At 40.6% G+C, this 16,894-nt stretch overlaps 1 protein-coding gene across 2 annotated transcripts in view; it reads left to right on the forward strand.

Moving 5' to 3' along the window:
* Nucleotides 1-16,894, forward strand: part of LOC132815734 (tensin-3-like) — a 449,058-nt gene that overhangs the window by 270,577 nt on the left and 161,587 nt on the right. For both annotated transcript variants that reach the window (XM_060824846.1, XM_060824847.1), the window contains 2 exons: nt 5,451-5,503; nt 10,787-10,958. In XM_060824846.1, the coding sequence (XP_060680829.1) occupies nt 5,451-5,503; nt 10,787-10,958 (225 nt within the window). The remainder of the gene's footprint in view (nt 1-5,450; nt 5,504-10,786; nt 10,959-16,894) is intronic.

Here is a 16,894-nt window from a genome sequence, read left to right on the forward strand (position 1 = left end):
ATTTTCATAAAACAGTCTGCTTTGCTAAATCATCATCCTGGGAATATGATTCAAAGTCAGCTCGGTCTTTTTAGATTAGATTACTTACAGTGTGAAACAGGCCCTTCGGCCCAACAATTCCACACCGACCTGCCGAAGCGCAACCCACCAGACCCATTCTCCTACGTTTACCTCTGCACCTAACACTGCAGGCAATTTAGCATGGCCAATTCACCTAACCTGCACATTTTTGGACTGTGGGAGGAAACCGGAGCACCCGGAGGAAACCCACGCAGACACAGAGAGAATGTGCAAACTCCACGCAGTCGGTCGCCTGAGGCAGGAATTGAACCCGGGTCTCTGGCGTTGTGAGGCAGCAGTGCTAACCACTGTGCCACTGTGCCACCAAAGTAGAATCGTCTTTGCCAGTCCTGTGATTAAACTTCACATCCGTGTGCATGACACAACCTCATGAAAATGCTCTTAAAAATGTGTTCTCTGATGCCACTCCACATCTGAGGCCATTGCCTGATTACAAGTTGAGGAAATAATGGCTTGTTCGTACAAACTTTTTAAAAATATGTTTTTGAAGCGAATGATTATCGGAGGTTGAGTTTTGAAGCAGAGAAGCATGGAAATGCCACTTATTTTTGGTTTTGGGATGTTATTTGAGTGGCTGATTTCAGAAAACCTCATCCTAATAAATACATATTGGAGTTGTGCTAAGAATGGCTTTTGCTGTCAGGGACCAATGGTACCAGAAACTCATGCTTTAGTAAGACAGGGATTTATTTTCAATAACCACTTTGTACCTTTTAACAATAGGTTCTGGAATTTGTCATGTTTTTAATATTTCTATGATATTGTTTCTGTGTGCCTGGGCAGTCTTTTTATCTCTAACATTTCTTGCATTTGCCCGCATTATATTTTCTTCCTTAAGTGACTCTCTGGTATCTGCCTTTTTTTGATCACCATTTCAGTGTTGATTCATTCATACTTCCTTCGTGCAACAAGTAGTCTCATTTGTATCCATTAACTGACAGTCTTTCTCCGAAATGTCAGGTTTAAATGTTTCCACATTGCTTTCTCAAAATTCTTTCTAAATCTGACAGAGCATTTCTCTCCAGTTATCAGTTTACTTTCTTCGGAAAGTATCCCCAGTTATTTACTAAGGTATACTTGCTGTATTTGCAATAGCTTCATAGGTACTCTTTCTGTTATCACATTTCTTGATGAACTCCCTTCACCTCTCAAAGCCAGAAGTCTGTCAGAGGTCACTGTATCAGTGTTTGGTTGCACTTATCAGGTCTGTGGCTTTTAAAGTTTCTGTATTACCTGGTGCACTTCTCTGCATCTCTTCCTGTCCTTCGGCGTGGAAAATTGCCCACCTCAGCTACAGTAATATTCATTGAAGAAAGGATGAAGGGAATTTAATGGGGACAGGAAGAGATAGCCACACTTCTAAACAGGATAGGTCAGAGTCAGCATGGATTTATGAAGGAGAAATCATGCTTGACTAATCTTCTGGAATTTTTTGAGGATGTAACTCTGAAGATGGACGAGGGAGATCCAGTAGATGTGATGCGCCTGGACTTTCCGAAAACTTTTGATAAAGTCTCACATAGGAGGTTAGTGAGCAAAATTAGGGAGCGTGGTATTGGGGGCAAAGTACTAACTTGGATTGAAAGTTGGTTGGCTGATAGGAAACAAAGAGTAGTGATAAACGGCTCCATTTCGGAATGGCAGGCAGTGACCAGTGGGGTACCGCAGGGATCAGTACTGGGACCGCAGCTTTTTACAATATATGTTAATGATATAGAAGATGGTATTAGCAATAACATTAGCAAATTTGCTGATAATACTAAGCTGGGCGGCAGGGTGAAATGTGATGAGGATGTTAGGAGATTACAGGGTGACCTGGACAAGTTAGGTGAGTGGTCAGATGCATGGCAGATGCAGTTTAATGTGGATAAATGTATGGTTATTCACTTTGGTGGCAAGAACAGGAAGGTAGATTAATACCTAAATGGAATCAATTTTGGTAAAGGGGCAGTACAGAGAGATCTGGGTGTTCTTGTACACCAGTCAATAAGGTAAGCACGCAGGTACAGCAGGTAGTGAAGAAGGCTAAGAGCATGCTGGCCTTCATAACAACAAGAGGGATTGAGTATAGAAGCAAAGAGGTTCTTCTGCATCTGTACAGGGCCCTGGTGAGACCACACCTGGAGTACTGTGTGCAGTTCTGGTCTGCAAATTTGAGGAAAGACTATTGAGGGAGTGCAGCTTGGGTTCACGAGGTCAATTCCGGGAATGGCGGGATTACCGGGAATGGCGGGATTACTTTACACTGAAAGACTGGAGTGACTGGGCTTATATACCCTTGAGTTTAGAAGACTGAGAGGGGATCTGATTGAGACATATAAGATTATTAAAGGATTGGACACTCTGGAGGCAGGAAACATGTTTCCGCTGATGGGTGAGTGCCGAACCAGAGGACACAGCTTAAAAATTTGGGGTAGACCATTTAGGACAGAGATGAGGAGAAACCTCTTCACCCAGCGAGTGGTGGCTGTGTGGAATGCTCTGCCCCAGAGGGCAGTGGAAGCCCAGTCTCTGGATTCATTTAAGAAACAGTTGAATAGAGCTCTCAAGGATTGTGGAATCAAGGGTTATGGAGATAAGGCAGGAACAGGATACTGATTAAGGATAATCAGCCATGATCATATCGAATAGTGGTGCGGGCTCGAAGGGCGGAATGGCCTACTCCTGCACCTGTTGTCTATTGTCTAAACAAATAACTCTTCTTTACCACTGATTTATTCTGCGATGTACAGATTTTGTCTGTGCCTCAGCTGGCTCTTTTAATTTTCCAGCCTCTTAATCTTATGTGACCTTGCTTCATAGAATCCTGCAGCTTAGATTATGGCCCATTGACTCTGTGACTGTGCCAACTCTTTGAAAAAGCAATCTAATTAGTCTCACTCCTTTACTCTTTCTTCACTGCCCTGCAAATATTTCACAATGAACAAACAAAGAAAAATACAGACTGCTTTGCTTTCATTTGTTCTAAAACCCAACAATATCCATTTTATAAGCAATAAAATGAAAGCAGAAATCTCGCCTGGAGCTTGTAACTGTGGTGACTTCTGTCAGGTTTATAAAAACCTTAAATTCCTGAATTGCTGATATTCTGATTTTTTTTCAATCTAATTATCAAAAGTTTTATGTGTTAGCTTAAAGATGTCTTGTACGTTAGAAATTTGAACATTAAAAATATGATGTTCAAAAACTTTCTTGTTGGACATTCTGTGAACTTGCCATAGCAACAGCTTTGATCACAGAAGGAGGGAGGCAGAAAGCAGAATGATTTGGTCAAAGCTACAATCCTTTTTCAAGGCTTTAGCAAGATATTTAGAAAATCAGTCTACTTTCGGGCAGAGTCAGCATGTTCCATGGAATGGAAATCATGTTTAAATGATCTATTCAATCTTTTTGATGAAGTAGCATTCAAGGCACATAAAGCAGACCCTGAAGATGTAGGAGACTTGGATCTCCAAAAGTGATGCAATAAAGTGCCACATCAAAGGTACACAAGATACAAGCAAATGGAGAGAATAATATATTAGCAAAGGAAAAGTAATGAAAGGTTGAAATGAATGAATGTATGATTGCTATATTTACCAGTGATTTTTTCAGTGATGAAAATGTGTTGCTGGAAAAGCGCAGCAGGTCAGGCAGCATCCAAGGAACAGGAGATTCGACGTTTTGGGCATAAGCCCTTCTTCAGGCTTATGACCGAAACGTCGAATCTCCTGTTCCTTGGACGCTGCCTGACCTGCTGCGCTTTTCCAGCAACACATTTTCAGCTCTGATCTCCAGCATCTGCAGGCCTCACTTTCTCCTGGAATTTTTTTAGTGATACCAAGATAAGTGGGAAAGTCAGTTGTCAGGAGAGGGTAAAGTGTGTGTAAGGGGATATAGACATGTTAAGTGAGTGGCCAAAACATTTGGCAGATGGAGTATAACGTGCAAACATATGAATTTATCTATTTTGGCAGGTACAGTCGCAAGAAGTACATAATTTAAGTAGAGAGAACTTGGTGGTGCAGGGGAATCTGCTTGCCCTGGTAGAAAGACCACATAATGTTAGTGTGCAGGTACAGCAAAGGGATCAGGAAAGGGAATTGTATGATGTCATCTAATACAAGACATATATAGATCTGTTCAGAAGTTTTACTGCAACCATATTGGGCATGAATGTGAGATATCTGGAGTTCTGTGTACAATTCATTCTCCATACTTGAAATTGATTTGATTACTTTAGAAGTAGCTCAATGAACGTTAGTTTGACTTATTCTTGGAATGAAGAATGTATCTTAGCAAGAAAGATTGAATGGGTTAGGTCTATACCTAACATGGATTCGAAAAATGCGAAGTGGCCTTACTTCAATATGAGATCTTCAGGGGACTGGATATATTAAGGTCAGCTGGTTTTGTGGGGGAAACAATAACTAGAGAATAGAGTTGAAAATAAGAGATTTCCTTACAGTATAGAAATAATGTGACTTCTCTTTCTCTGTGAGGGCAGTTAGAGTGTGAAATTCTCTTCCCCATAAAGTAGAAGAGGTGGTGTCTTTAAATTTATTCAGAATTGAAAAGTCGATTATTTTGGATAGTCAAAATGGTAGAGGATTATCGCGTGCAGTCAGGAAATGGAGCTGAGGCCATAATCAAATCAGTTATGATCTTATTGAATGGTAGATCAGGCTGAATGATGGCTTTTTGTTCCTAAATCCAATCTGGGTAGATGTATCTGCGCTGACCCACTGGTGCAACCTTATCATAGCATTGGACCCAGAATGGAGATGTCTAATGCCAACGCTTCATAAGTAAAGAAGTAAAATTGATGCAATCTGAAGTTTTATGCATATTGCATCTTTCTATTCAATGGGTAATTTGTTTTATTTTATTATTAAAACATGGAAAAAGTAAAGAAAATGCATTGATGGGTTGGACATTGCAAAAGGGGAGACTGCCTCACCGACACCATGTATGACTAAGCTATGAAAACACATCAGAGATTTGCATTGGAATTTAAGTTGTTTTTTTTGTTCTCGTACAAGTTATTCTTTCAAAATCTAGGAGAGCCTTCGCTATCTGACACGTTTCATTTCAAATATCTGCTCCAAGGAGACAATGAGGATTGGAGAGTCAATAAAGCTGGAAAAGGCATAGCAGGCCAGGCAGCATCTGAGGAGCAAGAGAGGTGAAGTTTCAAAGGATTAGGCCTGCAACGTCGACTCTCTTGCTGTTCAGATACTGCCTGACCTGCCAGTGCCACACTTTATCAACAATACCTGTTCCAATATGAGTGAAAAACTTTGGTTTAGATGCTTATTGTACAAACTTATAATTGTAAAAGTTATCAGTACAGTCGCTGTTTCAAAAATACCTTTTTTTAATATTTACAGACTTCAAGCAATTTTCTGAAGAGCTCATCTTTCAGTCACAATAACTCATCTCAGTAAGTATTGCACATTTTCTTTAAAAGTAGCTAACTCATTGAGATTTCTCTGAAACTAAATATTTTTGCACTGCTGTGCTTGTTCATTTCATATGGCTTTAACTATCCTATTTAAGTCTTGATTGAGCTCTGAATTGCCTAACTACTATTTCACCACATTGTTAGCCTCCCAATAAAGTAAATACAGATGGATACAGTTATTAAAGTGTTTTCCTTTTTTTATTTGTAAAGAGCACAAAGCACTGTTTAGCTCACAGGGTACTGTGTAATATTGTGCAAGTTCAGTTTAGGATGCACCATTATGGTAATAGTAATAAGAACATAGTGTGTGAAGTTTCATCAGAATGATTCCTGTGGTGGGAAACTGTAGAAAATGGGGGGAAGAAACCCTGAAGTTACCAGGAAATTTTTACACTTGAGCAGAAATTATTAAGGGGAGGTTGAATAGAGGTTCTAAAATTTACCGAGATCTTTGATAGCGCCTGGACGATTTCCTTCAGATTTGGAGAAATTCCCTCTCACAGGCCATTGTGAACTGTGTGGATAATTTGCTGCCTGGAGTGGTTGGGGTAAGAGGTCATTGCAACATTTAATCGAATTGTAGATTAATAAAAGGGAGAAGAGAACATTTGATTCATTGTGTTTTTTTTTCCAGTCCTTTTTGGTACAGTTATCTGATAAGAATTGTTTACCTGTTTTTTCATGTCACCCTCCAATAATTTTTGATTTCGAGTATATATCAAGCAGTACCTTTTGAAAATCACAATTGACTCTACTTCTTTCACCCTTTCAGGCAGTGCAGTTTACATCATAACAATGAGCCGCACTGAAAAACATCTCTTCATCTCGCCTTTGATTCTTCGCCAATTGTCTTAAATCTTTCTCTTCTGGTATTGAGTCCTGACAGTGCGAGTGGTTTCTCTTCCTTGCTCTCTTAGGAGGAACCTGCGTGCCAGGACCATGAAGGAATACATAAAATCTTTGAATTTTACAGAACTTTTTTTCTTAGCAACCCTTTTTAAGGGAAATACTGAGCTCGATATTACATGTCCCTGGTTGTTGGAGGGGTGAGGTCACGTTATATAGAGTGTGTAGCTAGCCTGCCATCTTCCCATTCAGCCTTTTGCTCACTCGTATCATAGGGAGGATTATTGAGCTCCAGAATTGGAAGCCCACCAACATATGTAATTAATGAATGGACAATTGACCAGTTTCTCATGCTGTGAAGTGGCTGTTGTGGTGTTGAATGGGATTATTAATATTTGGAAAAAAAAGTATTTGTAATGGTATGGAAGAGGTGTGAGCTGCTGTCACTGGAGGATATTGTTGGCTCATTGGGGGCACCCCCGAGAGGATAATAACTGCCTCCTTTTCCCTCGCCTGAAGTCTGTTTTAAATCCACTCCTCCACACCTGTCAACCCCCCTCCCTGAGTAACCAAATGAGTTTCCACCACAACAACCCCCACAACCCACCCCACAGATTTGTCTGGCTCTGGGATTTGTGGGCTTGCTTGCCATCCAGGCGGTGGCTGTTGCGGATCATTGGAGTTGCTGGGGAACTGGATTGGCTGACAGTGCCTGTGGATGGGATTTACCCTCTGCGAGGGGCAAACATCCCTCTCAGATTATGTTTAGGCCATGTGTATTGCTTTGTGTCTCTGAGGTGGGTGTCAGTTGGTTGGTTGCCAGCATTTGTTCTCTGGAAAGCAGGGGAGCCACGTGTTCACATTGTAATCTTCCACTCCCTGAATGGGCTGGCCCAGGGGTTTACATTCAGACCATGTTTTCAATTCTCTGCTTTGGAGGTAGGTCAGACTGAAGAATGCCACAATCTTAAACTCAGGTAGGGCAGTGAGGCATGTCCCTGAACCCACCCCAACAGGAACTGGTTAAATAAATGCCAGGTGTAGTAGGACTAAGACCTGAAATGAGCATTAATTAGCTAATTAGAAGCCTCAATTGTTGGAAGCAGAAGAGGATCATCCACAGTCTCCTGTATGGGAGGGTAAGGAGGCATTTGAGAACAAGGTACTGTGGCAATATGCACATTTCCACATGTGCTTTAGCTTTGAGGTATTGATGGTGATGGTAGAGGCTCCAGTTTTTTAACCATCACATAGTCGTTCATGAATCTCTCCCACTCTTACCAATTGTCAGTGGTATATCTTGGAAGTACACACAAGTTGACATAGACGTAATTGGGATAGCGACAGGAATGCAGCAAAATCTACATTCGCCATGCTTCCACCAGTGACCCCTGCCACCAAATGGGGAAGGGCATTAATTTCTGACTCCTTGTCCAACCAATGCAAACTAGCAATAGAAAAACCAAAAGGATGTTGATGTATACAGTGAACTGATTTGAATGTAATTCATTGATCAATTGCAGTATGCTGCAAAGATCAGTGCTGTGGCCACTGCTTTTTGTCATATATATACATTGGGATGTGAATATAGGTAATGTGGTTTATAGGTTTGCAGATGACATTAAAATTGGAGGTGCAATGGACAGTGAAGAAACGTACCTCAGAGTAGAATAGGATCTTTTGATCAGGTGGGCGGAAGAGTGGCAGATCTCAATAAAGAGTTTAATCCAGATAAATGTGAAGTGCTGTGTTTTTGTGGGCCAATCAGACAAGAACTTTTCCACTTAATGGTAAGGTCCTGGGCAGCATTGCCAAACAAAGAGACCTTGGAGAGCAGGTTCATAGTTGAAAGTGGAGTTACAGGTAGATAGGGTAGTGAAGAAGGCATTTGATACACTTGCCTTGAGTGGTCAGGGCATTGTATATCAGAGTTGGGAGGTCATATTGCGGCCACTTTTGGAATACTGCATTCAGTTCAGGTCTGGAAAGATGCCAACGGGTGTCATAAATTAATCTAGGCCCATTTGCCAGCATTTGGCCCATATCCCTGTAAACTGTCCTATTACAGAGTAGTCATTCTCACCACATCTCTGGAATTTATTTCTTTTGTTCATGTTTGAACCAAGACTATAATGCGTTCTGGACCGGAGTGACCCTGATGCAATCCAACTGAGCATCAGTGAGCAGGTTGTTGATAAGTAAGTGCTGCTTGATAGCACAGTGCGTTATTGTAATCTAAGCTTTTTAGCCAGGGATCTTTTCCACTGAAACTGTGCTCTACTCCCTTCAAGATCAAATATATCCTTAAGAAATTCAGGCATTAACAGTGAATGTAGAATTCAGATAATGCACCTTCAGGATAACCACTTCCTCTTTATATTTCAATCCCCTTGTGATGAAGACCAATATTCCATGAGCCCTCTTGAAGACCTTTTGTACGAGTCTATTTGTTTTTGTCAATTTATGCACTGAAACCTTGCTCTTCAACAGTTCTTCCTGGAAAGAAAATATTCTGATCTGCTTTTCTTAGATTGAACTGGATAACTTCACATTTGCCCACGTTGACCTTTCATGTTCTGTGGTTGTTCTTACTCACTAGATCTATTCATATGTCCCTTTGCTCCTTTCTGCTCACCTTTTCACATTAACTGTGTATTAATGTTACTTTTAAATTTAGACAGACTTCAATCTTCCTTCATTCAAATGATTGCTTACATACGGTGACAAACAGTACTGATCACTTGGGAATGCCACTTAGTATCTACAGTTCAAATAGATTCCTTTTATCACTATTGCCTGACTCCTACCTCCTAACTGGTTATTGACCAATATCAAGGTTTTAATGTTATGCATTGATAGGATAGAACTTAGAAACTTAAGACTTATCAATCTTGAAGGAAAACATCGGGAAAGTAATCAAAAAATGGAGAAGATAAATTTGGAAAATTACTTTCCCTGCTTTTGCAAATTACCTAACATTGGGAAAGTAAGATGAGAAACTTTGAAACCAGCAAATGACCAAAATTAGAACTGATTGCTTCTTTTAAATAGTGTTATTAATGCATAGATTAAATTTCCAGGTAGAATAGTTGAGGTAAAAGCCAAGAATCATTAAATGACAGTTCAGTGCCACAGAGGAAGGACTGTGATGTGCTTCTGAATAGATTCACCATGATAGACTAAATGGTCTACCTCAGTCATCACCTGGATGATCTTGTGATAGCAACCTGTCACCAGGAACCATGCAAACTGAACTGTGCATGGAAATAATAATCTGCTTTTTTTTTTGCTTGATTCAATACCTGTTTGTTTATCCCAAATTAATTTTATTATTAAATATCCCAGGGTCACTTTATGACAATGACAAATTCCTTTATTTTTCTGTTTTACTCAGCAAACTTTCTATGTTTGTCATTCATAGTCTTTTTCAGTGCCCTTTTCGTGTAGCTGGAGACTTGTTACAGATTACATGAAGATTAGATTTATATTTTTTATATTGTTTCAGCAATACATTTTTTAAAACTAAATTATTTAACCTTAGATGTCTTTTGTTTATATATCCAGTAATTTTGTCTGCTGTCTTTAAATTTGACTTTTTCATTTTGTACTTTTTGTGCTGGTGATTATTCTTAGATAACTTGGCATTCAATATATTTGGTCAGAATATGTAATTCCAGTTCTACTCATTTGTAGACATGATCTGATTATTTGAAATGCAGATCTGTATGTGAATTATACTTGACAGCAATCTGAACCAACTTAATCAAAAAGCTAAATCGCAATCAGCAGTTTTGATTCTTTTCCCTCATGATCACTGCATTATGGTATCTCCAGTTGCCTGAGGGGACAGGTCCTTGTGCATTTGAGGTGCATCGTTCAAGATGAGCCAGAGTCAATGCTATTGCTGATAACATGCCTGAATGATCCTGACTGGCACACTCTGTCCCCTTTGAAGTTAGTGCCTTGATGCCCATGTTCATTCAGCTGTGCAATCAGCCTGTTCTCCAGAAACTCAGTGACCTGCTGTTCATGCTATCAAAATTCTCCTGGATTATTCAATACATTTCACTGCATGAGTAACTTGAAAGTTTTGGTGAGATTTGACCCAGGAAAACTTCAGAACCATTGCATCACATTTATCACAATTGATGTTGAATGAGTTGGCATCACAATTGATAAAGTAAATAACTCATGTACATATACCATTAAACTACGATTGTTAAATGAAGTTAGATTATTTATATTTATGCTTACTTCACTGATATTAAACTTCCTCAATTTCTAAATATATACAGCTGCTCCACCTCTCTTCCCTCTTCTGTTTCTGCAGACACTTCATGTGTATTGAAGTCAGCGAAGAACTCGTCTAAGTTTTCAACAAAGAGTTACATTCTTTCTCTTATTTTCTGTTTACAGGAGTGTGGAATCGGGTCACATTATGGAGGAGGGTTATGAACTTGATCTGACTTACATTACTGAACGCATCATTGCTGTGTCTTTCCCTGCTGGCTGTTCAGAAGAAACTTATTTTCATAATCTACAGGATGTAACACGAATGCTGAAATCCAAGCATGGAGATAATTATCTGGTAAGATATAGAAAGAAATTTTGAAGAGGAACATGCACTCTAAGTTCCTTGTCCAGAATAGTCAACATAACTCGAATGGAAGATTGCCAGAAATTAAGTTTTATGCATCAATGATTTCTGCTTATCTTCCATTAAAATAACTGCAAACAATTAGAACAGAAACAAAAGTAAATCTGTGTCTGTGAATGTTTCAGTAGCGCTGAATGGCAAAACATTACACTGTGATTCAGTGTTTTGAGGTCATGGAGTGTCATGTTAATTATTTTTCTTTATCTTTACATAGGAAATATGTAAACACCACATGATGATCTTGGCAGGAGCATTATAAGATTGGTTGTGAACTCTGTGTCATCGAATTAAAATCTCCATTTTTACACCTTCTGTGAAGGCTATTGACAATAGACAATAAGTGCAGGAGTAGGCCATTCTGCCCTTCGAGTCTGCACCACCATTCAATATGAAGACGGCTGATCATCCTTAATCAGTATCCTGTTCCTGCCTTATCTTCATAACCCTTGATTCCACTATCCTTGAGAGCTCTATCCAACTCTTTCTTAAATGAATCCAGAGACTAGACCTCTACTGCCCTCTGGGGAAGAGCATTCCACACAGCCACCACTCTCTGGGTGAAGAGGTTTCTCCTCATCTCTGTCCGAAATGGTCTACCCCATATTTTTAAGGTGTCCTCTGGTTCGGCACTCACCCATCAGCGGAAACATGGTCCCGCTGCCAGAATGTCCAAACCTTTAATAATTTTATATGTCTCAATCAGATCCCCTTTCAGTCTTCTAAACTCAAGGGTAGACAAGCCCAGTCACTCCAGTCTTTCAGTGTAAGGTAATCCCGCCATTCCCGGAATTGACCTCGTGAACCTACGCTGCACTCAATAGCTAGAATGTCTTTCCTCAAATTTGCAGACCAGAACTGCACACAGTATTCCAGGTGTGTTCTCACCAGGGCCCTGTACAGCTGCAGAAGAAGCTCTTTGCTTCTATACTCAATCCCTCTTGTTGTTATGAAGGCCAGCATGCTCTTAGCCTCCTTCACTACCTGCTGTACCTGCATGCTTACCTTCATTGACTGGTGTACAAGAACACCCAGATCTCTCTGTACTGCCCCTTTACCTAAATTGATTCCTTTTAGGTATTAATCTACCTTCCTGTTCTTGCAACCAAAGTGAATAACCATACATTTATCCACATTAAACTGCATCTGCTATGCTACCACTCTCCTAACTTGTCCAGGTCACCCTGTAATCTCCTAACATCCTCATCACATTTCACCCTGCCACCCAGTTTAGTATCATCAGCAAATTTGCTAATGTTATTGCTGATACCATCTTCTATATCATTAACATATATTGTAAAAAGCTGCGGTCCGAGTACTGATCCCTGCGGAACCCCACTGGTCACTGCCTGCCATTCTGAAATGGAGCCGTTTATCACTACTTTTTGTTTCCTATCAGCCAACCAACTTTTAATCCAAGTTAGTACTTTGCCCCCAATACGTGCACCCTAATTTTGCTCACTAACCTCCTATGTGGGACTTTATCAAAAGCTTTCTGAAAGTCCAGGTACCGGATCTCCCTTGTCCATCTTCAGAGTTACATCCTCAAAAAATTCCAGAAGATTAGTCAAGCATGATTTCCCCTTCATAAATCCATGCTGACTCTGACCTATCCTGTTACTACTATCCAGTTGTGTCATAATTTCATCCTTTATAATAGACTCCAGCATTTTTCCCACCACTGAGGTCAGACTAACTGGTCTATAATTTCCTGCTTTCTCTTTTGTTCCTTTCTTAAAAAGTGGTACAACATTAGCCACCCTCCAATCCACAGGAACTGATCCCGAATCTATTGAACTCTGGAAAATAATCACCAACGCATCCACGATTTCTCGAGCCACCTCCTTCAGTACCCTGGGATGTAGACCATCAGGCCCCGGGGACTTATCAACCTTTAGACCTAACAGTCTCTCTAACATCAATTCCTGGCAAATATAAATTCCCTTCTGTTCAGGTCCTTTAGCCACTGTTACCTCAGGGAGATTGCTTGTGTATTCCCCAGTGAACACAGATCTGAAGTACCAATTCAATTCTTCTGCCATTTCTTTATTCCCTGTAATATATTCCCCTGTTTCTGTCTTCAAGGGCCCAATTTTGGTCTTCACCATTTTTTTGCCTTTCACATACTTAAAAAAGCTTTTACTATCCTCCTTTATATTATTGGCCAGTTTATCTTCATACCTCATTTTTTCTCTGTGTATTTCCTTCTTAGTAATCCTCTGTCGTTCTAGGAAGTTTTAAAGTCCTCCGTTTTCCCGCTTATCTTTGCTATGTTAAACTTTTTCTCTTTTAACTTTATATGTTTCTTAACTTCCCTCGTCAGCCACGGCCACCCATGCCTCCTCCTAGGATCTTTCTTCCTTTTTGGAATGAACTGATCCTGCAACTTCTGCATTATACACAAATATCCGCCATTGTTCCTCCACTATCATCCCTGCTAAGGTATTGCACCATTGAACTTTGGCCAGCTCCTCCCTCATAGCTCCATAGTTCCCTTTATTCAACAGAAATATTGTCACTTCCGATTGTACCCTCTCACTTTCAAATTGCAGATTGAAGCTGATTGTATTATGGTCACTACTTCCCAATGGCTCCTTCACTTCGAGGTCCCTGACCAATTCTGATTCATTGCACCATACCAGATCCAGAATTGCCTTCTCCCTGGTCGGCTCCAGCACCAGCTGTTCTAAGAATCCATTTTGGAGGCACTCCACAAAGTCTCTTTCTTGAGGTCCAATACCATCTTGATTCTCCCAGTCTACCTGCATGTTGAAATACCCCATAACAACTGTAGTAACATCTTTGCGACAGGCCAATTTCAGCTCTTGATTCAACTTACATCCGATATCCAGAGTACTGTTTAGAGGCCTGTAGATGACTCCCAAGAAGGTCTTTCAACCCTTAGTATTTCTCAGCTCTATCCACACTGACTCTACATCCCCTGGTTCTAGGTCCCCCCGTGAAAGGGACTGAATATCATCCCTTACCAACATGGCCACCCCATCCCCTCTGCCTGTCAGTCTGTCCTTACGATAGCACGCGTAGCCTTGAATATTCATTTCCCAGGCCCTGTCCACTTGAAGCCACATCTCCGTTATCTCCACAACATCGTAACTGCCAATTTCCAAAAGAGCCTCAAGCTCATCCATCTTATTTCTAATGCTTCGTGCATTCATATATAGTATTTTTAATTTGTTACTCCCCTCACCCTTCCCATCAACTCCTATTTCACTCACCCTTCTAGCATGATCCCTTTCTGAGTTCTCTGCCTCATTGATATCGTTGTCTTTCTTGACTTCTCTTGTTCTAACTTTCCCTTCAATTTTCTTCTTAAACATCATGCAGTTTGTTCCCCCCCCCCGCCCCTGCTACGTCGTTTAAACATAGGTTTGCTACTGCAACACAGCTGCCTGCCAGAATGCTGGTCCCTAACCTATTAAGGTGCAAACCGCCTCTCTTGTAGAATTTATGCTTATCACCAGAGTCTACAATTTTCTTTGTCATGGATTTGCACCAAGTGTTGCTTTGCTAGAACATTCTTTGACTTTTATTTGGATATTTTGACTTCGTAGTAGTTTCTCTTTTCTGGGAGAGATGATATATTGATATTATGAATGTTTGATGGGATGGTCATTAAAACAGAACCAAACTCTCTTTCTGAAGAAAATTGATAACTGCAAAAGCCAGCGTCTGCAGAAAGGATCAGCATTGATGCACACGAAATGTGGAAAATTGAAAAAGTTGTGGCGTGGCTTATCAAAAGGAGGTGCACTCTCCCATAACTCGTGAAATGCTGGTTTTAAGTGAAATGTGTGAGTGGATTAGTTCTAAATCAGCAGGAATTTTTTTTTTAGTTTTAAGTTACTTTACACAGATTCAATTAAGTCAGAGAGAGAGCCACCTTTGAAGGTTATGTTCATATGAAGATAGAAGCAAGAGGAGGACATTCAGTTTATAAAGCCTATTCTGCCATTCATTATGATCACGGCTGATCATTTATATCAATGCCCTTCTTCCGCCCTATTCCAAAATCCCTTTCGGTCATTGGTATTTAAAAATCTATCAGTGTTTAAATGTACGCGATGATTCGGTTTCCACAGCCTTCAAGGATAGAAAATTCAGAGATTCACAATCTCTGAATATAAATTATTTTCGTCTGTTCAGTCCAATGTGACTTCCCCTTATTTTTGAATTATATCCCCTGGTTTTAGACTCCCCAAATAGGGATGGGGGGGGTGGGGGGGGAGGTGGAGTCTTACCTGTATCTACTCTATTTGTACTTTTCAGTATTTCCTACATTTTAATTAAATCATCCCTCATGCTTTGAAACGTTGAGACTACACACCCCATTTTTTCAGTCTCCCTTCATAGGGCAATCCCCACCATTCTGGGAATAATCTAGTGTCGCTTTATTGCACTCCCTTCATTGCAGTAATATCTACCCTCAGCTAAGGGGATCAAAACTGTGTGCAGTGCTCCAGGTATGTACAAGTGAGACTCCAAACAACTTGCTGTCCATAACGTAATGATTTCTTTTGTTCAAATTTAACATTGAGCTATGTCTTTTTGAAATGTGATGTGAAGTTATGGCTTGTCACCCCCCAACTGTTCTATTGCAAGCAGATTATTAGTTCACCCTTTTTTATACACAGTACTAGATCAGAAATAGTGCACTCTCCAGTACTGCTCTAGTAAACCATGCCTAACACACTGAAACTTTGTGGCATCAGGACTGAATGTTGTGGACCCACAGGGCAACTGTACTGCCCCTGGTGGGTTGGGTACTGTCAGTAGGAAAGGAGAATCTTAGGAATAGTGACAATAGTCTCTGGGTCATTGTATGTCAGGTATGATTCCATTAGAATGGTTATGTTAGGTTCTTTCTTTGACTAGCCTGTAGGATAGCTCTCCCAAATTTGGCATAATCTCCTAGATGTTAGTATGGACTGTGCAAGATTTGCTGCTATATCTTTTCCGTGGCCATTGTGATGTCAGGTAGTCCATCTGGTTTCTTTGCTCTTATCCATCCATTTAAAGGCTGATATAACTGTGTGCTTTGCTAGACCATTTCAGAGGGCATTTAAAAGTCACCCAGATTGTTGTGGATCTAGAATCACTTGCAGATCAGATGGGTTAAGGTCGGCATTTGTCAATTAGATGGGTTTGTTTAGATCGGGATGGAAGTTGTTGAAAAAGAAGGGTTCTCTGCATTTCTGTTCTAATTCTGTCACCCAATTTTTCGAGCCAGCATGGCCACCTACTTTGGTCCTATCCGACTCACTATCCATTTCTCTGTCACTTGCACGATTGTTTGGATACACATTCAATCTGTGTATCTTGCACTATCCCTAGCTTTGTTATTAGTCACCTTTCCCCTTATCCTCCATCCATACCCACTTGCCACCGCCACCCAGGAGCAGATGGAAAGAGACCAGAAACCTGCCCTTCGTATAGTTTTATCTATGTCCACATTGTTTATCCTCCTCCATCCATAAGACCAAAGGAGCAGAAATTAGGCCATTCGGCCTATCGGATCTGCTCCACCATTCAATCATGGCTGATAGGTTTTTCAGCCCCATTTTCCTGCTTTCTCCCGTAACCTTTGATCCCCTTGACAATGAAGAACTTATCTTCTCTCTTTTACATATACTTGTCCTGGCCTCCACAACCTTCTGTGGCAATCAATTCCACAGACTCACCACTCTCTCACTAAAGGAGTTTCTCCTTATCTCCGTTCTAAAGAGTCTTTCCTTTACTCTAAAGCTGTGCCCTCGGGTCCTCGTCTCTCCTACCAATGGAAACACCTTCCCAACGTCCACTTTGTCCATGCCATTCAGTATTCTGTAAGTTTCGATCAGATTCCCCCGTCA

The sequence above is a fragment of the Hemiscyllium ocellatum genome, chromosome 5, assembly GCF_020745735.1.
Source record: "Hemiscyllium ocellatum isolate sHemOce1 chromosome 5, sHemOce1.pat.X.cur, whole genome shotgun sequence".
In the NCBI taxonomy this organism is placed as follows: Eukaryota; Metazoa; Chordata; class Chondrichthyes; order Orectolobiformes; family Hemiscylliidae; genus Hemiscyllium; species Hemiscyllium ocellatum.